This window comes from Ranitomeya variabilis, chromosome 7, assembly GCF_051348905.1.
Source record: "Ranitomeya variabilis isolate aRanVar5 chromosome 7, aRanVar5.hap1, whole genome shotgun sequence".
Classification (NCBI taxonomy): domain Eukaryota; kingdom Metazoa; phylum Chordata; class Amphibia; order Anura; family Dendrobatidae; genus Ranitomeya; species Ranitomeya variabilis.
The window spans coordinates 181,045,905-181,070,669 of record NC_135238.1 but is presented as its reverse complement, the minus strand read 5'-3'; the positions used below and the strand labels follow the sequence as shown (position 1 = coordinate 181,070,669).

General features: G+C 45.0%; 1 protein-coding gene across 1 annotated transcript in view; it reads right to left on the bottom strand.

Moving 5' to 3' along the window:
- Positions 1-311: 311 nt before the first annotated feature.
- LOC143786269 (lanosterol synthase-like) overlaps positions 312-24,765 on the bottom strand; it is a 31,228-nt gene continuing 6,774 nt past the window's right edge. The window contains exons 4-14 of the mRNA XM_077275546.1: positions 19,619-19,646; positions 5,786-5,842; positions 5,520-5,591; positions 4,247-4,297; positions 3,913-4,062; positions 3,742-3,838; positions 3,559-3,664; positions 2,548-2,613; positions 1,833-1,913; positions 968-1,132; positions 312-585 (exon numbers count right to left, since the gene is read on the bottom strand). Of these exons, the coding sequence (XP_077131661.1) occupies positions 456-585; positions 968-1,132; positions 1,833-1,913; positions 2,548-2,613; positions 3,559-3,664; positions 3,742-3,838; positions 3,913-4,062; positions 4,247-4,297; positions 5,520-5,591; positions 5,786-5,842; positions 19,619-19,646 (1,003 nt within the window). The 3' untranslated portion in view covers positions 312-455. The remainder of the gene's footprint in view (positions 586-967; positions 1,133-1,832; positions 1,914-2,547; positions 2,614-3,558; positions 3,665-3,741; positions 3,839-3,912; positions 4,063-4,246; positions 4,298-5,519; positions 5,592-5,785; positions 5,843-19,618; positions 19,647-24,765) is intronic.

The following is a 24,765-nucleotide window of genomic DNA, read 5'->3' as shown; positions in this document are numbered from 1 at the left end:
CGGGGTTTTCGGGTGTTTGATTCACCCTTTCCTTATCCGCTGGCTGCATGCTGGCTGCAATATTGGATTGAAGTTAATTCTCTGTCCTCCGTAGTACATGCCTGCACAAGGCAATCTTGCCTTACGCAGGCGTGTACTATGGAGGACAGAGAATGAACTTCAATCCAATATTGCAGCCAGCATGCAGCCAGCGGATAAGGAAAGGGTGAATCAAACACCCGAAAACCCCGCCCCTATGGCTGAAAATTGTTCCCTCCAAATTCAGGTGACAGAGTCCCTTTAACCAAAACCATAAGACCCCCCCATGTCAGGCACCAAATATCCCATACTGTATCTCAAGAAAATACTCCTCATTATTTGGGGGCTATTTTGAGTCACAGAGGAATCAAACCAAGGCTTCTATACCTTACTGATTTTTTTTATATTTTTATTTTTTTTTAACAATGAAAGCATTTTTAGGTTCTTTGATATAAATCTATTTTATGTGTTTCTATATTTTGCTGTACCTGAGGCCAGTCTCCGTTGCTGAGCTGCTTCTCCAGTAGCAGTTTTACTCCTCTCTCCAAAACACCAACATTGGGAAACCTGCAAAAGATCAGCAAGCTCAACAGAAAGCTTCTATCACACAGCCCGACCCTGTGATCAGTACAGCACATAAAAAGCATGTCGCATTCACACATCCGTACGTCACGGTCTGAGCACGGGCCGTAATCCATGGACTGTCCACGGGTCTCCTGATCCGAACTTGACGGCGTCATAAGCATATTTGAGGCTGCCAAGTTTGAGCCAGGAGACCCGTGAACAGTCCATGAATTCATGCTCGGACCTTGACACGTGAATGTGTGAATGCAGATTGTCCTCTACAGCGAGAACCGGCCCCATATTTCCGGGAACACGCACAGTCAGCTTTTGTAAACCTCAGTGCAAAGAGAACATCCAGCACCAGTCGCCATAAAAGTGGTCGTACCTGACGGCCATCAGAGCCAGCAGTGCCCAGCAGGTGTTGTGTAGCTGAGAGCTGGCACTCTGAACATATCTTCTCTCTTCACATGATTCAAAGTCCTCCCCCCAGCCTCCATCTTCCATTTGGTGAGAGAGAAGAAAATCGCAGGCACGGGTGACCTCCGGGCAACTGAATGGTGTAGGACACAACAAGGCGGATTGGTAGAAATCAATTCATTTCACAAATGCCAGCAATAACTTACTCTGCTAAGTTTTTCTTTGTTTCTAGGTAACATAAATGCCTGTTAGAGCTAAAGTGGCATTCCCATATCCAAGATCCTATCCCAATATGTAGCAGGTGCAATAATAATAATATTAGCAAATACCTCCAATTAGAAATTCAGTAGAGTTCTTCTGATTAGCCATGTCCCTTACCTCATGTGCAGGGTATAGCTTAGGTATCCATGGTTACGACCAGTAGCAACTATCACTACGCCAGTGGTTGTAACCATGGACATCTAAGCTACTGCAATGCTCTGCACATGGGGTAAGAGACATAGCGAATCAGAAGAACTATTCTACATTTCTAATTGGAGGTATTTGATAATATTAGTACTACACCTACTAGCTATTGGGAAAGGATCTTGGAGATGGGAATACCCATTTAGGACAACTGAAGAAAATAAAAGTCAGGGTCAACCTCTTCACCCTCAAGTTGTATTTTTTTTGTAGCTAAAAGTACCAAAAAGTGATAGTAGATAAAAAAAGTAATCATTTTAACTAATAATATCCCCTTGGACAACCTTAGTCCCAACGACTGCACACAACTCAACAACTAACATATCAGACATTGTTTTGCATGTACGTGTCGGCTCCTTGATGACACTCACCCATCTGAGTACTTATATCCCATGCAAGCAAAGGCCTCCAGTCCAAACCATATGCCATATGTAAAGCACACACCCCAGGACCTCGACAATGGGGAGAAATAGAAGAATATATTAAACTAAGAAAAAACAACATTTCTTGTTCTGAGCATTGGGGACCCAGCATCATTGGTTCAGGATCTGTCATTAGGAGGCTGATATTAGGTAGAATAAAAAGTAAACTGGTGGGGGTGACGTGGAAAGCGCCACACAAGAGAACATGTGGAGGGCAGCGTGCTCACACAGCAGCTTTTTAATGCACATTTTCTGCTACAAAAACCATTATCCTCCCAACAGGTCCATTGCTATTATGGAGAAAATTAAACCTTTCCACGTCTTGTAAAATCCCTGTGCTGTTGACTACACTAGGGCACACCAGTCCTACCCTATACATATTTTACTGCTCTCCAGAGTTGACTTCCTACCGCTCTGCACATGGCTCTCTTCCCCGGGTTCAGATCATGTTGGTTCTACTTTTACAGATTTTTTTTTTTTTTCTCTCTTGCTGCTTTTGGCACAAACCTGAGCTGGCCAGTTAGCCCACCAGACAGAGACAATGCTTCTTTTCTGCCTACTACTGGAAGGTTCTAGGTGCTGCGCTCCTTAACGTATTCATCGAGAGAAGGATTGTACCAAAAGTTCAAAAATCTATATGATAACACAGTTCTAGAATACTTACCCTTCCCAGGATCCATCTTTACGCTGAACCCTGCGACAGTAATCCAGGCCTTGTTTGAGAGTTTCCCTAAGTAAACAAAAAAAAGAGAAGAAAAGTCTTGATCAGAAAATCAGTACAGTCGCCCATTAGGCTAGGTTCACATTGCGTTATTGGGTGATCGCTAACGGACAGCGTTGCACGGCAAAAATGTCGCAATTAGCGCCGTGCAACGGGTCCGTTAGCGCACCCATTGACAGCAATGTTGTTTCTGTCTGAAGCGCATCACAAGCGCGTGCCTTTTTCGGCTCGCGCTAGCGATGTGCCATTCTTTTGTGGCGCGCCTCGGACGCTGCTTGCAGCGTCCGCGGCGCGCCCGAGGTCCGTTCCCCGCTCTCGCAGATCGGGGATCTGCGAGAGCGGGGACGTTAACGCGACCCCTAAACGCGACCCCTACAAATACATTGCGTTAGCGCAATCCGCTAGCGCTAAACGGATTGCCCAAACGCAATGTGAACCTAGCCTTATAGTTTTGAGAAAGATTCCTTTCTATACGAGGGCCATTTCCCTGCTGGAAAGGGAATTATGGCCAAGAAGTACAGTACTGTGGATGCAATGTCACAGACCTAAAAGTGCCAGTGCAGCGGTAATACCAGAATTTGATCATTTACAAGCGGTCATGCATTTATAATCTATCATTGGAAGGTGCTTTAAGATGAAAAAACCTTAAAGGGGTTTTCTGATCTTAAGATACTGATGACTTTTCTTTTGGCTAGGTCATCAATATCAGATCGGTGGTGGGCAGATACCCAGGACCCAAACTGATCAGATTCATTCTAAGTGTAGCAGCCGCTGCCAGGTACTGCAGAACAGCTCCTATTCAAGAGGATAGGGCATCAATATCTTCTGACCAAACAACCCCTTTAAATGAGTTTGCCATACAAATCTGAAAGGCAAATTTATATAAAGTAAATAATTTTCTGAACATCAGGAATATGTAACATTGCCTTTGAAGAAGAATGTCTGAGAAATTACCCGATTTCATGTGCTCTGTAGTCCGGGTCCCAGGCTTGGTAATGTTTCAAGGCTTGCATTGCAGCAGATGTGCACTCGACATAGGTGTAGTCAATCATAATATCGCCTGCAGTGAGTGAAAGCATTGAATGTGATCTCCATGCTCCTCATCAGGATGTATTTATTACATTACTATGTACGTACCAAACACTTCAGAGGGATTGAGCCTTTCCAACAAGCGGCCACCTCGTTTGGTTTCATAGGTAGCAAATCCCCCATCAGAATTGTTCATACTAAGTAGCTACAGCACATCGAAATTATCAAGTTACATCACAGAAGACCACCAATTCCCACATACAGCTGCACGTTTCTTACCACATCGACGGCATCCCGTAATCTGCTCCTTGGAATATGTTCAGATAAGAAAGAGCAGTTTTCTTGGAGCAGCATTGCAGACTTCAGCCCCTCCGCAGTACAATCTGCTACAATCCAACCACAGTCCCGAGTGCTGAATGGGAATCCGCCCTGGATTACAACAAAAAGTCATAGTACTGAAAATACTCAAAGGAAAACAAGATATCGGATACTGTGTTTCTAAAAGAGTCACTTGTTAGGAAGAATGATGTAATGTAATTTGTATGGTAAATACACCTGCCCCCTCAGGAAACCTACAGAGGACCACGAACACTCCTTTATAATATATACCCACCTTGTTCATCTGTCTGTAGTATTTCTTGTACTCTGGTGGGTTATCAGGTATCTGCAACATAAAGATATTAATCATATATTATGTGTATGTGACTGACAAACACAACTGATCACGGAAAAAAAACAAGCCCTCATCTGACTTTGTCACCCAAAAACCACAACGTATGACTCCTGGGATGCCACAATAAATAAAAAGAACAGGCTTGCAGTTGTCTGTTATTAAAAATGTACTACTGTGTAACTTGTAGAGCTTGCATGTAATACAGAACAGTGCACGCTGCTCGATAGCATACTTTTCTCATTGCATCATGTAAGCTCTGTGACCTGTGCCGAAGCTAATCTAAGCTCAGATTCTTCATTTATGTTAATTTTAGTTGTGTTTTTTAATATATATATATATATATATATATATATATATATATATATATATATATATTATATATATATATATATCTATATATATAATTGTCTAAGGGGTACTTCCGTCTTTCTTTCGACAACTTCCGTCACGGAAATCCCGCGTCGCTGATTGGTCTCACCAGCTGCCTGTCATGGCTGCCGCGACCAATCAGCGATGGGCACAGTCCGATTAGTCCCTCCCTACTCCAATGCAGTCAGTGCCCGGCGCCCGCATACTCCCCTCCAGTCAGTCAGTCACCGCTCACACAGGGTTAATGCCAGCGGTAACGGACCGCGTTATGCCGCGGGTTACACACTCCGTTACTGCCGCTATTAACCCTGTGTGACCAAGTTTTTACTATTGATGCTGCCCATTTATAAGGCAAGAAATCCCACTTATTATACCTGACAGGCCACACCTGTGAAGTGAAAACTATTCCCGGTGACTACCTCTGGCAGCTTATCAAGAGAATGCCAAGAGTGTGCAAAGCAGTCATCAAAGCAAAAGGTGGCTACTAGAATATAAGAACCTAGAATATAAGGCATATTTTCAGTTGTTTCACACTTTTTTGTTAAGTATATAATTCCACATGTGTTAATTCATAGTTTTGATGCCTTCAGTGTGAATGTACAATTTTCATAGTCATGAAAATACAGAAAAATCTTTAAATGAGAAGGTGTGTCCAAACTTTTGGTCTGTACTGTGTATATATATATATAAGCTAAGATTAGCTTCAAGATTCATCATCTCATCTGAAGTAGTGAAGACAAAAGAAAAGCAGCATCCAATGCAAAAAAAAAAAGTGTTCAAAAGATGTATATACTGTAGTGTTCACATCTCTTCAAGCTCCTCTTAATATTTTCCAAAACGTCACCTGTGTAATGCGAAGAAATTCATGCGCCTTCTCCAAAGTTTTCTCAAATTGTTTTCTCTTGTGTGCTCCAGCCTGTAGACAGACGGCAAAAAAAAAAAAATAATAAAAACATACTGAAACAAACTATATAAAAACTGATAAGAAAAAAATATGGGCTTTATTGTAATTTTTTTTCAGGTTTTTTTCACTAATGTAAATAAAAGAAATTAAATCTTACAAAATGTCCCCAAGATGAGGCACAACTGCTTGTAGTTCACATACTTTACCTCTAAATATGCCCGTATTGCAAATGCCGTGTCCCAGAGCTGCGATCCATTTGTTCCCTGCGAAAAATGAACAGACAACTGTTACATTTTGGCTACACACTTGGACACAGCACATGGTACCTCCGAATGAAAAGCTACCAAGTTGTTAAAAATATCATTAAAATCTCACACGCACTCAGGCCTCATTCAGACATCTGATTGTCGCGTACGAGTACAACTTGTGGTTTTCACGGATAGCACTCATACCCGTGATACACTATGGGGCCATTCACATATCCGTGATTTTCGAGGACCAAAAAATTTTTGACACATGTCTGTTTTTGATCTGACTTTATGGAACCAAGGGAAAAAAAAAATCAGATTGGAATTTTTTTTTCTTCACATATGAGAAAAACTACATATAGTTTTTATACTGTATATAAAAATAATATATATGTAAATATATATATATATTTTTTTTTTTTTTAAATCCACCACATGGTCCCAGATCTCTGGTCTTTTTATCTAATGCCAATGTTTATGTTCTTTACCAAGGAGACGTTGCTCCCAGGGTTATCTAAGGGCATATGTAGCCTGTTTTGCATAATTATCTTATGAGCTCTGCCACCTTGTAAAGACTATGAAATTTATCGCTAAATAAAAAAGGCCTATATTTCTAAAACTGTATGTCAGATTTATGACAAAAAATAAAATAAAAATATACAAAAAATATCCCAAAACAAAAGAATGGTCAGGGGAGCAGCGGGAATAAAAATCAGAGCAAAACCTGACCACTTTTGACCTGGAACTCGGTAAATACTAGGGTAGCTCAATCAACATTTGTTAGGCAATTCAAACGCCTCCAAGCAGAAACACAATTGCATCATCGTCACGGAGAGAAACTCACCGTAAAACCTCTTTCTCTTAGCCTCTAATTGGGGGACACAGGACCATGGGTGTTATGCTGCTGTCCACTAGGAGGCGACACTATGCATAATCTGAAAAAGATTAACTGTGGCTCCTCCTCTGCGGTATACACCCCTGGACGGCGTCAGCCTTCTCCAGTTTTGTGCAAAAGCAGTAGGAGGAACGTAACATGAATAACATAATTATGCCTGTAAGAAGGCAACTATGTACGAGCTCAAGAAAACAATATGAGAACTCAACAGTTACAACGGCCCGGAAACGGCAACAGGGTGGGAGCTGTGTCCCCCAATTAGAGGCTAAGAGAAAGAGATTTTACGGTGAGTACACAAAAATCTCCTTTACTCTGTCGCCTCATTGGGGGACACAGGACCATGGGACGTCCTAAAGCAGTCCCTGGGTGGGAAGCAATGGACGAATATTGTGCAGACAGGCCCATATACTTAGGGCACCGCCGCCTGCAGAACACATCTACCCAGGCTCGCGTCCGCTGAGGACTGGGTATGAACCCTGTAGTGTTTAGTAAACGTGTGTAGGCTAGTCCAAGTGGCCGCCTTACACACTTGTGCCGAAGCCTGGTGCCGAATGGCCCAGGAGGCCCCCACCGCCTGTCAGAGAGTGTGCCATAATACCGGCTGGAAGAGGAGAATTCTTAAGGCGGTAGGTCTCTTGTATGGTGGATTTGATCCACCTGGCAAGGGTAGCTTTGGAAGCTGGCAGACCCTTGTGGCCGCCTTCCGGAAGGAGGAAAAGAGAATGAGACTTCCGGAAGGACGCAGTCCTAGACACGTATATACGCAATGCCCTGACGAGGTCAAGCGTATGCAGCGCCTTCTCCACTCTATGAACCGGAACTGGACAAAGGGATTGTAGTGAAATTTCCTCATTGAGGTGGAAGTTGGACACAACCTTCGAAAGGAAGGATGGGACCGTATGAAGAACTACCTTGTCCTGGTGAAAGGCCAGGAAGGGCCGTCTGCAGGAGAGTGCTGTCAGTTCAGACACCCTGCGTAGCGAGGTGATTGCCACCAGGAAAAACCACCTTCTGGGAGAGAAGGCGGAGCGGGACCTCCTTAAGGGGTTCGAAGGGTGGTTCTTGCAATGCTTTCAGGACCAGGTTGAGGTCCCACGTTTCTAGTGGTCGTCTGTAGGGGGGAACCAATCGGGAAACCCCCTGAAGAAAAGTCCTTACTTGCGGCTTGGTAGCGATGCGCCTTTGAAAAAACACTGAGAGGGCTGACACCTGGCTCTTAAGCGAGCCCAATGACAGCCTGGCCTCCAGACCCGATTGGAGAAAACCAAGTACTTTGGGTAGGGAATAAGGGAGTGGGTTCTGGCCACGAGATTCGCACCAGGTAAAGAAAGCTTTCCAGGTACAGTAATAAATCTTGGCAGAGGCTGGCTTCCGTGCCCTGATCATGGTTCCAATGACGTCCGGCGAGAGCCCTGCCTGGGTTAGAACCCAGGTCTCAAGGGCCACGCCGTCAAATTGAGAGCCCCTGAGTTCTGGTGGTAGAACGGGCCTTGTGATAGAAGATCGTGGCGGTCGGGGAGACGCCAGGGGGCGTCTGCTGTAAGTTGTATGATGTCGGCGTACCATGTACATCTGGGCCAGTCCGGTGCAATTAGGATGGTTGGAACTCCCTTTTGCTTGATCTTCCTCACCACCCTGGGTATCAGGGGGAGAGGTGGAAAAATGTACAGAAGCTGGAACTGGGTCCAGTCCTGAACCAGAGCGTCTGCTCCGAGCGACCGCGGATCGTGTGTTCTAGCCATGAAGTTGGAGACATTGGCATTGAAGTGGGATGCCATTAGGTCCACATCCGGGGTCCTCCAGCGATGGCAGATCTTGCGAAAAATTTCGGGATGGAGAGACCACTCTCCCGAGTCTAGTCCTTGTCGGCTGAGGAAGTCTGCTTCCCAGTTGTCCACACCTAGAATGTGGACCGCTGAGAGAACCGACCCTGTGTCCTCCGCCCAGTGGAGGATGTGTGACACTTCTCGCATCGCCTGGGTACTGCGGGTCACCCCTTGATGATTCACATATGCCACAGCCGTGGCATTGTCCGACAGTATTCTGATGTGAGAGGCTGCCAGTAAGTGATGAAAGGCCCTCAATGCCAGGATGATGGCACGAATTTCCAGGATGTTGATGGGCATGGTCGCTTCCACTGGGGACCACTTGCCCTGTGGTGTAGGTGCACTGCACCCCAACCCGTCAGGCTCGCAGGTTGACGACATTAGCCGGAACTCCCTGTCGAGAGAGATAGGGTTCTTGTCCCAGGACTTGAGGATGGCTAGTTGGAGAGGCCTGAGGCGAAACTGGGCAAATGGAACGGCTTCTATTGCTTCCCCCATCCTGTCGAGGACTCTCATGGCAAACCGGAGAGATCGAGGGGGTTTGCGGAGGAGGGTGCGAACTCCTAGACGGAGAGTCAGTGCCTTGTCCTTGGGAAGGAGCACTAGACCCCTGGAGGTGTTGAATAGCATTCCTGTTATGATCTGGTGGTTTAGGAGCAACATGGGACAAGCTCTGGAGGAGGTGGTACCTGTACTGACCGCAGACCCTGAACTTAACACAACAACTAGAAGTAGCCGTGGGATGTTCCTAACACTGCCTGGACACCTCGTCACAGCCGGAGGACTAATTACCCCTAAAGATAGAAACAGGAAAGCTACCTTGCCTCAGAGAAAATCCCCAAAGGATAGATAGCCCCCCACAAATATTGACTGTGAGTGGAGAGGGAAATGACATACGCAGAATGAAACAAGGATGAGCAAAGGAGGCCACTCTAGCTAGATAGATAGCACAGGACAGAATACTATGCGGTCAGTATTAACATACTAGAAAAATCCACCACAGAGTATACAAAAAATCTCCACCACCTGACTAAAGGTGTGGAGGATAAATCTGTTTCTCCAGAGCTTCCAGCTTAGCTGAATAAATCCATACTGACAGCTGGACAAGAAAAACATAGAATAAACTGAACAATTAAGTCCACAACATGTGGACTGCAAAGAACCAAGCCAGGACTTATCTTTGATGATTTGGTCAGAATAGCAGGGAAATCAAAGCAGAGATGTGAATCCAACAAGGAACAATTGACGACTGGCACTAAGGAAAAGATCCAGCCAGATTAAATAGCCCAAGAGAATTGGCAACAAGTGAAAGCACCTGATCAGAAACCCAAAGGAGCAGCAATACCACTAATAACCCCTGGAGGGAGCCCAAGATCAGAACTCACAACATTACTACTTATAACCACCGGAGGGAGCCCAAGAACGGAATTCACAACACATTCCCAGGAAGGTCAGAGACTGACTCGGGGTTGGTGATGATTTTTGTAGGTAGACTAACCAGCCCATGCGACTCAGAGTGTCGATTGTGATTGAGACGCTGAGCTCACAGTCCTTGAAGGTGGGAGCCTTGATGAGTAGATCGTCCAGGTATGGAACGACTACTATGCCTCTGGAGTGCAGGACGTCCATGGTGGCTGCCATGACTTTGGTGAACACTCTGGGAGCCGTGGCGAGTCCAAACGGGAGAGCCACCAACTGGTAGTGGTCCTGGTCGATTGCAAACCTGAGAAATCTCTGATGGGCAGGTGCAATCGGTATATGCAGGTATGCGTCTTGTATTTCTATGGAGGCGAGATATTCTCCCTTCTCCATGGACGCAATGATGGACCGAAGGGACTCCATGCGGAAGTGACGGACCCGTACGTATTTGTTGAGTTGTTTTAGGTCCAGTATGGGCTGCACGCTGCCTTCTTTCTTGGGGACTAGGAATAGATTGGAGTAGAACCCTCGGAAGTGCTCGGCCGTGGGGACCGGTATTATGACTCCTGCTTGAAAAAGCGAGGACTCCGCTTGCCGGAAAGCACTAGCCTTGGCTGGTGGTTTTGGAGGGATAGAGAGGAAGAATCGGTCCGGTGGGTTGGAGGTGAACTCTGTTGTGAATTCTGTTTTTGGGCTCCCTCTGGTGGTTACTGGTGGTACTGGCTGACTTTTGTCTTGCACCTGTTCCCATCAGGAAACTGGGAGTTTCCTATTTAGTCTGGCTTCTCAGTCATTCTAGTGCCGGCAATCAATGTTACCAGAGCACCTCTGTTGCTTGCTACCTGCTCCAAGTCTGCAATTCAGCTAAGTTGGATCTTTGGCATTTTTTGTGTTTGTTTGTCCAGCATGCATTTATATTTCTCTTGCTGCTGGAAGCTCTAGTGATCTGAAATTACTACTCCGGTGTCATGAGTTGATAACGGAGTTAAAGTAATTTCAGGATGGCTGTTTAGGGTTTTGAGGTGACCGCGAAGTCCTCTTTTGTATTTTCTGCTATCTAGTCAGAGGGCCTCTCTTTGCTGAATCTATATTCATACTGCGTACGTGTTTTCCTCTTACCTAACCGTTATTATATGTGGGGGGCTACTATCACTTTTGGGGTTTCCCTGGAGGCAAGCCAGGTCTGTGTATTCCTCTACTAGGGGTAGCTAGATCTCCGGCTGGTGCGAGGTGTCTAGGGATAAAACGTAGGCACACCCCCTGGCTACTATTAGTTGCGTGTTAGGTTCAGCGTCGCGGTCATCTGAGATTCCATCTTCCTAGAGCTAGTCCGTTTTTGCCTGAGTCCCTGCCATTGGGAACCATGACAGTATTGCCGGCCCGAATGTATTAAAGGTATTGGCTGAAGAAAGAGAGAAAAAAGAAGTTTCTGACACCTTTTTTTTTTTTTCTCTCCTCTTAACCCCTGAATGGCTCAGATCTCAGCTGTTAAGAAATGGATATCCAGAGTTTAGCTACAAACCTGAATACTCTTGCTTCTAAGGTTCAAAATATCCAAGACTATGTTATACATGCTCCTATGTCTGAACCCAAGATTCCTATACCTGAGTTCTTTTCTGGAGATAGATCTCGTTTTTTGAATTTTAAGCACAATTGTAAATTGTATCTTTCTCTGAGATCTCGTTCCGCTGGAGACCCCGCTCAGCAGGTTAAAATTGTGATTTCCTTGTTGCGGGGTGACCCCCAGAATTGGGCATTTGCATTGGCACCAGGGGATCCTGCGCTGCTCAATGTGGATGCGTTTTTTCTGGCACTGGGGTTGCTCTATGAGGAACCTAATTTGGAGATTCAGGCTGAAAAGGCCTTGATAGCCCTCTCTCAAGGGCATGATGAAGCTGAAATATATTGTCAAAAATTTCGAAAATGGTCTGTGCTTACTCAGTGGAATGAGTGCGCCCTGGCGGCGAATTTCAGAGGTCTCTCTGACGCCGTTAAAGATGTCATGGTGGGGTTTCCTACGCCCACAGGTCTGAATGAATCCATGACTATGGCTATTCAGATTGATCGGCGTTTACGGGAGCGCAAACCTGTGCACCATTTGGCGGTGTCTTCTGAGCAGACACCGGAGATTATGCAATGTGATAGAATTCTGTCCAGAAGTGAACGGCAGAATTATAGGCGTAAAAATGGGTTGTGCTTCTACTGTGGTGATTCTGCTCATGTTATATCAGCATGCTCTAAACGCACAAAAAAGGTTGATAAGTCTTTTGCAATTGGCACTTTACAGTCTAAGTTTATTTTGTCTGTAACTTTGATCTGTTCATTATCATCTATTACTGTGGATGCTGGCGCTTCCTTGAGTCTTATGGATTTGTCCTTTGCCAGACGCTGTGGGTTTAGCCTAGAGCCTTTGGAAGTTCCTATCCCTCTGAAGGGTATCGACTCCACACCATTGGCTAGGAATAAACCACAATACTGGACACAAGTGACTATGTGTATGACTCCTGACCATCGGGAGGTGATTCGCTTCCTTGTGTTGCATAACTTGCATGATGTCTTAGTGCCATGGTTGCAAACTCATAATCCAGTCCTTGACTGGAAAACAATGTCTGTGTTAAGCTGGGGATGTCAGGGGGCTCATGGGAAAGTACCTTTGGTTTCCATTGCTTCATCTACTCCCTCTGAAATTCCGGCATTTTTGTCTGACTATTGTGATGTTTTTGAGGAGCCTAAACTTAGTTCTCTCCCCCCTCACAGGGATTGTGATTGTGCTATAGACTTGATTCCTGGCAGCAAGTTTCCCAAGGGTCGTTTGTTCAATCTGTCTGTGCCTGAGCATGCTGCTATGCGAGAGTATATTAAGGAGTCCTTGGAAAAGGGACATATCCGTCCATCCTCATCCCCTTTAGGAGCAGGTTTTTTTTTCGTGGGTAAAAAAGATGGCTCCCTGAGGCCCTGTATTGATTATCGCCTGTTGAATAAGATTACAGTCAAATACCAGTATCCTTTGCCGCTATTGACTGATTTATTTGCTCATATTAAAGGGGCAAAGTGGTTCTCTAAGATTGATCTTCGGGGTGCGTATAATTTGGTGCGGATTAAGCAGGGAGATGAGTGGAAAACTGCATTTAATACGCCCGAGGGCCATTTTGAGTATTTGGTAATGCCTTTTGGTCTTTCTAATGCTCCTTCAGTCTTTCAGTCCTTTATGCACGATATTTTCCGTAAATACCTGGATAAATTTATGATTGTGTATTTGGATGATATTTTGATCTTTTCGGATGACTGGGAGTCGCATGTTCAACAGGTTAGGAAGGTTTTTCAGGTTTTGCGGGCCAATTCTTTGTTTGTAAAGGGTTCAGTGTATTTTTGGGGTTCAGAAGATCTCCTTTTTGGGGTATATTTTTTCCCCTTCTTCTGTTGAGATGGATCCTGTCAAGGTTCGGGCTATTTGTGATTGGACGCAGCCTACTTCCCTGAAGAGTCTTCAGAAGTTCTTGGGCTTTGCTAATTTCTATCGTCGATTTATAACTGGGTTTTCAAGTGTTGCTAAACCTCTGACTGATTTGACTAAGAAGGGTGCTGATGTTGCCAATTGGTCCTCTGCGGCTGTGGAGGCCTTTCGGGAGCTTAAGCGCCGCTTTTCTTCCGCCCCTGTGTTGCGCCAGCCTGATGTTTCGCTCCCTTTTCAGGTCGAGGTTGATGCTTCCGAGATTGGAGCGGGGGCGGTTTTGTCGCAGAGAAGTCCCGATTGCTCAGTGATGAGACCATGTGCATTCTTCTCTCGAAAGTTTTCGCCCGCCGAGCGAAATTATGATGTCGGTAATCGGGAGCTCTTGGCTATGAAGTGGGCATTTGAGGAGTGGCGTCATTGGCTTGAGGGTGCTAGACATCAGGTGGTGGTCTTGACTGATCACAAGAATCTGATTTACCTTGAGTCTGCCAGGCGTCTGAATCCTAGACAGGCGCGCTGGTCGTTGTTTTTCTCCCGGTTTAATTTTGTGGTTTCATACTTGCCGGGTTCAAAAAATGTGAAGGCAGATGCCCTTTCTAGGAGTTTTGAGCCTGACTCCTCTGGCGATTCTGAGCCTACGGGTATCCTTAAGGATGGGGTGATTTTGTCTGCTGTCTCCCCAGACTTGCGACGTGCTTTGCAGGAGTTTCAGACTGATAGGCCTGATCGTTGTCCGCCTGGGAGACTGTTTGTTCCAGATGAGTGGACCAGTAGAGTCATCTCGGAGGTTCATTCTTCTGTGTTGGCAGGTCACCCTGGAATTTTTGGTACCAGAGATTTGGTGGCCAGGTCCTTCTGGTGGCCTTCCCTGTCTCGGGATGTGCGTGCCTTTGTACAGTCTTGTGATGTTTGTGCTCGGGCCAAGCCTTCCTGTTCTCGGGCTAGTGGATTGTTGTTGTCCTTGCCTATTCCGAAGAGGCCGTGGACGCACATCTCTATGGACTTTATCTCGGACCTCCCGGTTTCTCAGAAAATGTCCGTCATTTGGGTGGTGTGTGACCGTTTTTCTAAGATGGTTCATTTGGTACCCTTGCCCAAATTGCCTTCTTCATCTGAGTTGGTTCCTTTATTTTTTCAGAATGTGGTTCGTTTACATGGTATCCCGGAAAACATCGTTTCTGACAGGGGGTCTCAATTTGTGTCTAGGTTCTGGCGAGCGTTCTGTGCCAGGATGGGCATTGATTTGTCTTTTTCGTCTGCATTCCATCCTCAGACTAATGGCCAGACGGAGCGAACTAATCAGACCTTGGAGACTTATTTGAGGTGTTTTGTGTCTGCTGATCAGGATGATTGGGTCGCCTTTTTGCCGTTGGCAGAGTTTGCCCTCAATAATCGGGCCAGTTCTGCCACTCTGGTTTCTCCTTTCTTTTGCAATTCAGGGTTTCACCCTCGTTTTTCATCTGGCCAGGTGAAATCTTCGGATTGCCCTGGAGTGGACACGGTGGTGGATAGACTGCACCGGATTTGGAGTCATGTGGTGGACAATTTGAAGTTGTCTCAGGAGAAGACTCAGCAGTTTGCTAATCGTCATCGTCGTGTGGGTCATCATCTCCGCGTTGGGGACTTGGTGTGGTTATCTTCTCGTTTTGTCCCTATGAAGGTCTCTTCTCCTAAGTTTAAACCTCGGTTCATAGGTCCTTATAAGATTTTGGAGATTCTTAATCCTGTATCTTTTCGTTTGGACCTACCAGCATCTTTCACCATTCATAATGTCTTCCATCGGTCGTTGTTGCGGAGGTACGAGGTACCGGTTGTTCCTTCTGTTGAGCCTCCTGCTCCTGTGCTGGTGGAGGGTGAATTGGAGTATGTTGTGGAGAAGATTTTGGACTCTCGCGTTTCCAGACGGAGACTTCAATATTTGGTTAAATGGAAGGGATACGGTCAGGAGGATAATTCTTGGGTGACTGCCTCCGATGTTCATGCCTCTGATTTGGTTCGCGCCTTTCATAGGGCGCATCAAGATCGCCCTGGTGGTTCTCATGAGGGTTCGGTGCCCCCTCCTTAAGGGGGGGGGGTACTGTTGTGAATTCTGTTTTTGGGCTCCCTCTGGTGGTTACTGGTGGTACTGGCTGACTTTTGTCTTGCACCTGTTCCCATCAGGAAACTGGGAGTTTCCTATTTAGTCTGGCTTCTCAGTCATTCTAGTGCCGGCAATCAATGTTACCAGAGCACCTCTGTTGCTTGCTACCTGCTCCAAGTCTGCAATTCAGCTAAGTTGGATCTTTGGCATTTTTTGTGTTTGTTTGTCCAGCTTGCATTTATATTTCTCTTGCTGCTGGAAGCTCTAGTGATCTGAAATTACTACTCCGGTGTCATGAGTTGATAACGGAGTTAAAGTAATTTCAGGATGGCTGTTTAGGGTTTTGAGGTGACCGCGAAGTCCTCTTTTGTATTTTCTGCTATCTAGTCAGAGGGCCTCTCTTTGCTGAATCTATATTCATACTGCGTACGTGTTTTCCTCTTACCTAACCGTTATTATATGTGGGGGGGCTACTATCACTTTTGGAGTTTCCCTGGAGGCAAGCCAGGTCTGTGTATTCCTCTACTAGGGGTAGCTAGATCTCCGGCTGGTGCGAGGTGTCTAGGGATAAAACGTAGGCACACCCCCTGGCTACTATTAGTTGCGTGTTAGGTTCAGCGTCGCGGTCATCTGAGATTCCATCTTCCTAGAGCTAGTCCGTTTTTGCCTGAGTCCCTGCCATTGGGAACCATGACAGAACTCTATCTTGTTTGGAAGACACTAGTTCCCTGACCCATCTGTCTTCTGTAATAGGCAGCCAGACTTGATGGAAGAGCAAAAGTCGGCCGCCTACGGGTGTGGTGTCTTCCGGGGTCCGTGAGTCATGATGAGGAGAAAGTCTGAGATTTTCCTCCTCTGGATTTAGACTGCTTAGGCTGCTTTTGACTGCCAGGTCTTATCCGACCTTTGCGTTGATCGTGAGTTGTCCCTGCGTGGGGAACGGTTACGATTCTGTGCTGGACGCGAGACGGACCAGCCCGAAGAATTCCGAAAGGATCGGAATCGAGTTTGGTTACGCTTCTTGTAAGTGCGTTTAGGTTTCAGTTGGGGAAGAGAGGTACTCTTACCCCCGGTGGCGTTGGATATAATCGTGTCCAACTGTTCACCGAAAAGTCGCCCACTGAGGTAGGGGAGATGCGAGAGGGACTTCTTTGAGGCTGCGTCGGCTTTCCATTCCCGCAGCCAGAGGATACGCCGAATTGTGATGGCGATTGATGCTAGCCCCGCTACACCCCTTGCTGAATCCAGAGCTGCATGAAGCATGTAATCTGCTACGACTGCTATTTAAACCGCTTGGTCCGACAGCTCAGGAGCGGATGCTTGGAGGCCAGCTTGTAAATTTTTGGCCCAGGCCAGAATGGCCTTGGCAGCCCAAACTGAAGCGAACGCGGGAGCCAGGGAGGCCCCTGCGGCCTCGAAAATTGAACGAGCCATGCATTCTACCTGCCGGTCTGCTGCGTCCCTGAGGGTTGAGCTATCTGGCAGTGAAAGGAGGGTCTGTGCTGCTAGTCTAGAGACTGGGGGGTCCACTTCGGGTGGGTCTGTCCACTCCTTCGTATCCTTCTGCGGGAAGGGGTACCTTGTCTCCAGATATTTGCGGTTAGCTAATTTTTTCTCAGGTTGTGAGAACTGTTTTTTAAGGATCGCCTTAAACTCTGGGTGGTTAGAGAAAACCTTAGGCGGCTTCAGAGGTCCTTCAAAGGAAATCTTGTGTTCTGGGGCCTCTGGTGATCAGAAATGTCCAGCACTCGATGGATGGAAGAGATTAAGTCCTCAACTATCGCTGTATTGCTAGGGGGGATTGGGATTAGGGACCCCTCCTTTTCCTTGTCTGAGTCGGAGTCACAGATGCCTTCCGAATCCTGTGTATCACTGAGGCGTCCCCTGCTGGGTGAGCTGGGGAGGAGGCCTTCTCTGGTCGGGGATTGCGGAGATCTGCATTGTCTGTCCCTGGAAGGGGACGGTCTAGATGACCTGGAACTACGGTGTCTCTCCCTAGAAGGGGATGACCAAGTGCTATGGGATGACGTAGATGGACTGTTGGTCCGCTTGCGTCCTGACTTAGACATGGATGTGCCAGGGTTGTCCTGTCCCTGAGTCAAGCTCTCCCTTTGCTGGGTAACGGTCATAGCCAAGGCATGACTCTGTAGAGCCTGAAGCAATGTGGAGGTTAGGTTATCTATAGACTGCGTCATAGATTGCAACATCTGAGTGACCCATTCCGGCGTGGCATTAGACACCGAAGCATTGGCAGGGGCCTCTTGGGGCTCCGACACAGTAGTCTGAGTGCAGTCCTGGCAGTTTGGGGAGAGCGGTCCTGCAGGCTGTGCAGAATGCATAATAGCAGTCCTGCCTGGTTCTCTTGGACCTTGAGCCCGGCATAGTGCACAGAGTGCAGAAGGGCTGCTATGCAGAGGACATTACAGGGGTAGCTATGCAGAGGATCCTATAGGGGAGCCTTATAGGGAATATGGATTCCCAGCCGACTAAAACAACCCAGCTGTGTTCTTGCCCCACCAGTTTGCCCCTAGGTCCAGCACCGAAGATCCACAGTCCTGTGCCCCTCGGAGACTGGCTGGCCTGGTCCTGATGACTGGGAGATGCAGGGTTAACCTTGCTGCAGTAGAAATGGCCGCCGAGGAGAAGAGGCAGGGGGAGAAGGGGGCGGAGAGCTGAGAAAAAGGCGGCAAAGCTGTGTAAAAACGCGCCCTTTCTGTCTCGATCCGCCCCTTCTATGCCACTGTAGAGTGTCATATTTGTCATCCAGGGGGCAGAGAGGAGGCGGCGGCTTCAGCTAGGCTGAAGCCGGGGTCTAAATTAGATGCCTGATGCCCAAAAGGGCTCCAGGCCGGTGCGAAAGTCCGGGAGGGGGTTGGATCTAAACCGGACCCCCCCGGATTTAAAGGCAGGATAGCGGTGGGGCTGTAAGCGGAAGGGGGGCCCGGTGAGGGGTCCCCCTGAGGCAGTCTAGAGCTGGTGCTGCCGCAGAGACAGGGGCGCAGGGAGCCCGTCTCTATTGTGCCATTCCTGCCTGCACTCCCCCCGGCCCCAACAGGAGCCCGCAGTTGGGCTGGGGTCCCTGGATGCAGGCGCAGTGTGCTGGCCCATTGCTGGGAGCTGTAGAATGCTGCCTGTACAGGCCCTACCTGAGGTGTCTCAACCTAATACCCCCAGAGGGGGATTAGGGAGGGTGCTGTTGTCACACCTTCAGGGGCCTTTATCCTCGCCTCGACCTCAACCCAGAAACCAAGAGGAATTGGGGAAGGAGGGGGAGTCTCGACTTCGAACAAGCACCCGAGGGACTGGGAAAGGAGCAACATGGGGAATAGCCATCTCTATTTCAACTGGGCACCCCGTAATAGGGGGCCAAGGAAGGAGCCATGCAGGGAGTCTCACAGGAGACCCATTTTTCTTCATCTGTAATCCGTCGGAAAGAAACGGAGTAAAAAATCTTAGGTGTGCATCCTATGCGACACTAAGCAAAAACTGGAGAAGGCTGACGCTGTCCAGGGGTGTATGCTGCAGAGGAGGAGCCACGGTTAATCTTTTTCAGATTATGCATAGTGTCGCCTCCTAGTGGACAGCAGCATAACACCCATGGTCCTGTGTCCCCCAATGAGGCGACAGAGTAAAAACAAAAAAAACAAAAACATGCTGGGATTCCCTTTGTTGTAAAAATTTTAGAGATTCTAAATTCATAAACCCCAACTAATCTCCTGACACGTCACTCTATAAAATGTTCTACCATGTAGGCAACCTGACTACTTGTAGGGCGAACAGGACCTCCAAAGGGCGATATACGGCAGGAAAAATCTGGGTGCAGTGGTGTAAGCAACAAAGATACCAATAAAATAAAAAAAAACATAGATTTCAGCCTTTAGTTAAAGGGTTTGTCCAGTAGCGATCTAAAGGAGATGGGAAATAGAATTAAAAAAAAAATGATACTCATCTCCGAAAACCGGCCCCTCTCCTCCATAGTCAGTGTTGTGGGGCCGGTCTAGGAAGGATACTGAATATTTTTTTTCTCATCACCCTGTGCCCATTACTAAAGGGTTGTCTAGTTCCTATTTTCCAAGTGTATAGGAAGAAGAAAATATAAAAAAAATAATTCATTTACCTGCATTTTCATTCCATCCAATCCGAGCCTGCAAGAAGATCATTGTACAAAGAAAAATGGAGAAAGGAACTAAGTTTCAGTTACATGTGGCAGCATAAAATTATTTTTTTTTCAAGGTGAATTCTTATGTTACATTGTACAGTAACATGTAGCTCTAATAAAAAAAGAAAACAGGTGCAATAGTTTTAGGTCCCCATGTGCAGTACCTGAGACGCCTTTCCCTTCACAGCTCAGCTGTATGTGCCGCACTTGCAGATATCTTCTTCATCTCAATGCACATGTTATTAAAGAGAATCTGTCAGTAGGACCCACCCTCCTAAGCTGTCTATATGGGCATGTAGGTCATAGGAAGCTGAATAACATGATACATTGATATCTGTGATCTGATGTCTTATTCCAGAGAAATCCACGTTTTTCTTATATGTATTGGAGCTGTTCCAGGCTATGGGCCGGACACTGATCTGCATAAGAATCTGCCTCCAGAGATTAATTTTGAATGGCAGGGAGTGTTACTAGTGTAACTAACACAGAACAGTAGAACTGAACTTTGCCTTATTACACACTAGATGGCAGCCCGATTCTAAAGAATCGGGAGTCTAGAATCCATATATACTTTATTTATTCAAATGTAAGAATAATACAATTAATAAATAATAGTAAGAAAGAACAAAAAATGGCTGCACTCACCAGCTCTTGACAATTCTTGTTATTTAAGGTACAGTTACACAAGATCCATGAACATGCTTATGAGGGGAGTGATGAAAGACATCAGACAACAACTTTGCGTGTTGTGGCAAATGCCACAACAACGGTTCTTTGCTTAAGAACAATAATGTAAATAATAAATAATATGTATCAATAACTATGTATATTGGTATGTTCTATGACATTTTAAAATATTTCATTATTATGTGGAAAAGCTCTTAGTACCCATACTGGCGCATACTTGTGTGCCCATCAGGTATTTTCACAGTAATTTTACATCTGATGGGTTGGTATGAAACGTTTTTAATCATCTCTTGGGCTTAGCTAAGCCTTCATTTTAAATAATTCTAATAAGTACAACAGAAATAAAAGCCTTTTTGTGTATCCAAATTTTTTGTGTTTATTTTTACAGAAGTGTAAAATTTAAGAAATCAACGTTCATAGTACACCGATGGGCTAATATAAACATGCCCATCAACCACGTCACGGTAGCCTTTGAACTGATGGGTCCTAACTAACTGATTCCTATTTCTTAATACTCAAACCTCTTTCACATCTGCATGTTTCTGATATTTGCAGAAGTAATGTTAAAAACAATACAACTTCCACACTTGGCACCAAAGAACTGACCTACAACACACTTTCAGCAAGTGCCATGCAATGTAGATGAAGCAGTTAACTTGCAGTAAATGCGGCAAACGCGGCTTCGACAATTGCATTAAATGCAGCCACAACAAAAACACTGGTAAGTGGAGATTTTGTGGCGAAAACTGCAGAAACCACATGTGCCGCACCTGCCGCAAGTGAAGTACAAATTCCGTATACATTGCATGCAACTTACAGCAAGAGTGGCGTGGGTCAGCCCTTAGGCAGGAAGTGCAGAAATAGCCTTTTTTCCACCATAAATTCTCCAAATAGCAGAAAAATGTTGATGTGAAAGCAAAATCTCTATTCTTTCCCTATCTATCTAAATATGTACCTATCTATATGTCTATTTCTATGTACAGAACACACCTGGAGATAGAGATGTGTGTGAACAGCCATCCCACCCGTCTCTTACCTGTTCACAAAAACCTCACCCTTTTTAAAAACAAAATGAAATCTCTCAGCAGCTATACTGCTGGAGCTTCAAATACAGGTTCCTATCACCAAATACAGGCATTTGGATGATACACATCTTACATCTTGTACTTAATGTGTGTTCTACTTACCTATAAAAATATGTATTGATATATTATATTTCTAAATTTATGTAGATATGATATAGAGTTATTAACCCTATATGCTAATGAGTACGTATGTTATATACGTATTTCCTACATAAGTACTTAAAATCTATATGTCTATGGCTACACTAATTTTTTTTTGTTTTTGTTTTTTTTCTTTATCTCTATACATAGAATTTGCCTATTGCTGTCTATGTTATTAGAAAAACTGAATAATGAAAAAAAAGAAAAGTAACTTTAAACTAAAATATTTTTGTAGATAATATTACGTGTGAAGACTTTAGTACTATCAGCCAATAATTGTCCTTGAAGTGGTGTATTAACCACTTTAACCCTCACATTGCAACATTGCTTCACCCTGGAAAAAGCAACATACAATTGACCATGGGCAAAAGCAGGTTCTGGTAGATAAATGCCAACTCGATGGAGGGTCTGGCCTTGAGATTTATTTATGGTCATTGCAAATGCGGGCTTGATGGGAAATTGTCTCCATCTTAATTTAAAAGGTAATCCAGTCTCTGATGGACACAAATCAATTTGTGGAATGAATACCACATTTCCTGCTGCTGACCCACTAATTACTTTAGCCAGTATGATATTGGCATGTAAGGCAGTGACAATGAGCCGCGTACCATTGCAGAGACCTTTGTTCGTGTTCAGATTACGTAATAACATGACAATGGTGCCAATTTTAAGTTTCAGCCGATGTGAAGGCATTCCAGTTGGTGTTAGTGAATTCAAAAACTCAAGTGGGTATTGATCGAGGTCATCAGCTTCATCAGGATCGATGGAATCATCACTGATATATTCAGTATAGTCACCTATCAATAAATCCATGACTTGGGAATTGACTTTCTCAACGTCCTCATTTTTTGGACATAAAATTGCATGAGATGCAGCTGTATTTATGCTTTCGGTGTCATTCACATCAATACAAAGATTATCTCCAAAAATTTCAATTATTAAAGAGCCAGTGCATACCATGTCTGGAGGAATTTCAATTACATCATCTCCAAGGTTATGTTCATTAGATAGTTCACCATTTCCCAGTTGAAGCAACCAACTGCTGTAGTGAGGATCAATGGAACGCATGTTGTTAATAAGTGGCAGGCGAGTAAAATGTTGCCAGTGTTGTGAATATTTTATACAGCTCTCTACAACATCAGTTCTTGTCCCATGAGGGATGACAGGAAGACATTGTCTAAAGTCGCCTCCAAAAACAATCACTTTACCTCCAAACGGTGTTTTTTCTTTGTGAGCTACATTTGTTGTCATGACATCACGTAAAACTCTATCAATGACATGCAATGCATATTTGGATAGCATTGTGCACTCATCAATAATAAAAAGTTTAGTGCTGTGCAAATCTTTTGCTGCATCGGTATCATTCTTAATCCTGGAAACAGATGTTTCATTCACAGGAATTGGAATCCCATAAAGAGAATGAATGGTTCGTCCACCTTGTAGCAAGTTGGCGGCAATTCCAGTAGTGGCAGCAGGTGACACAATGTCTCCTTGTCCTCTTAGCTGATGTAGGAGTAGATGATATAGGTACGTTTTTCCGCTGCCACCAGGACCATCAAGGAAAAAACACTTTGCTGTAGAATTAGTGTCTTCTAAAGCTTGAGTGATAGCATCAAAAGCAAAAAGTTGGTCCTCATTTAGAGTAGCTTTCATTTCAGCAGCTCCTGATAACTCATAATCTTTATCATACTGTGGGAGGAGGTGTTGTTTCTTGACTGGACGTGGCAAATTAAAATCAGTATAAGTTTTGCCATGAGCTTTAAGAACATGTTGGACATCTGTCATAGCATAGCCTTCACAATTGACACACTCCAGAGTGTCGGAGTGGTATGCATAGCAGTAGTCTTCTACAAAGTGTTCCTTAAATTCATCCCATAAGTCCCGAGGTTTAGCTGGAGGACCAAAAATACAAATGTAGGCAAACATGTCACGTAGCTGTGCTGGCATGTTGAGAATACTGGCATCAAGTAATGTATTTCTCCACAGACTATCATCAAATAGTAAGCCAAGAGCTAATGCCGCATCTTTGAAGGTTTCATGTGTGACTCCGTGTACAGTTTTTATGCTGTCAAAACTGGTTGCACCTTTGACATGTAACAATAACAATCTTAAATAGTAGCGTTCTTGGTCTTTCACACTGACAGTATACATTCGTCCAATCACAGAACCACCTGCTCGCTTTCTAACTTCCCAAGAACCTTCTTTCCAAACATAGTTTTCGGGAATTTCACGGTATAAATAAATATGAGCATGATGGTCGTTCTGATTAAGCTTGAAGTAGGCCATAAGTGTAGAATTTTGATGGAGCTTTTGTTTGATGTTTCCAATAGAGTCATCCTCATGAAAATAGAGTGGCTGAGAATGCGGTAGATGTACAGCAAGGCGAATGATGCTATGAGATTGTTTATGCATTGGATATGAGAATATTCGCCAAGCTGCCTCTGGTGCACTGACATATCTTGAATCCATGAATTTGTGTGTTTCATCATGTTGGATGTTAGTCTGGCAGATTTCAAGATTGGCTTTATCATGTCCTTTGTAGACGTATTTAAATAAATATTTCACAGCCTGAATGGAACCACAAACTTCGACATTTATATGGCACTTGTATTTTAATAGCAGGAACGGATTATATGGAACCACCCACGAATTGTCAATCATGTTAGAATGGTGTTGAAAAGATGGGCCAAAGTGTCTGCGATAAGTAGGATAGGCGTCCTTAGCTATGATGGTTCTTGGTTGCAAATCTTTAGGGAAACCTTTTGTACACTTCCCCAGATCCATACAGGGAGAATTTGGGTTGTGTTCTCCACACGGACCATGAATCATATATTGGAGAACAATTTTATGGAGCTGAGGGTAGTGGGTAGGATTGGGAATTTCAGCCCACACTGTATTGTCTATGTCCTCCTCAGTCCTTAATTTGGAGTTGCTGTCCAGAATAATCAAAATGTGAGCGTGTGGAAGGCCACGTTTTTGAAATTCAATTACATGAACCATAGCGCAAACTTTCCCAAATAATCCGTTGTTAATGTCTTTTAAGAGTGCTTCCAGTTTTATTTTGAAAACACGTGCCACCAAATCAGGTCTATGTTCCACACGCTGCCAAGGTTCCAAATTCTCAGTAATCTCATTCCATTTCGGATTACAGGTCATGGTGATGAATAGATCAGGACGACCATATTTAGTCAC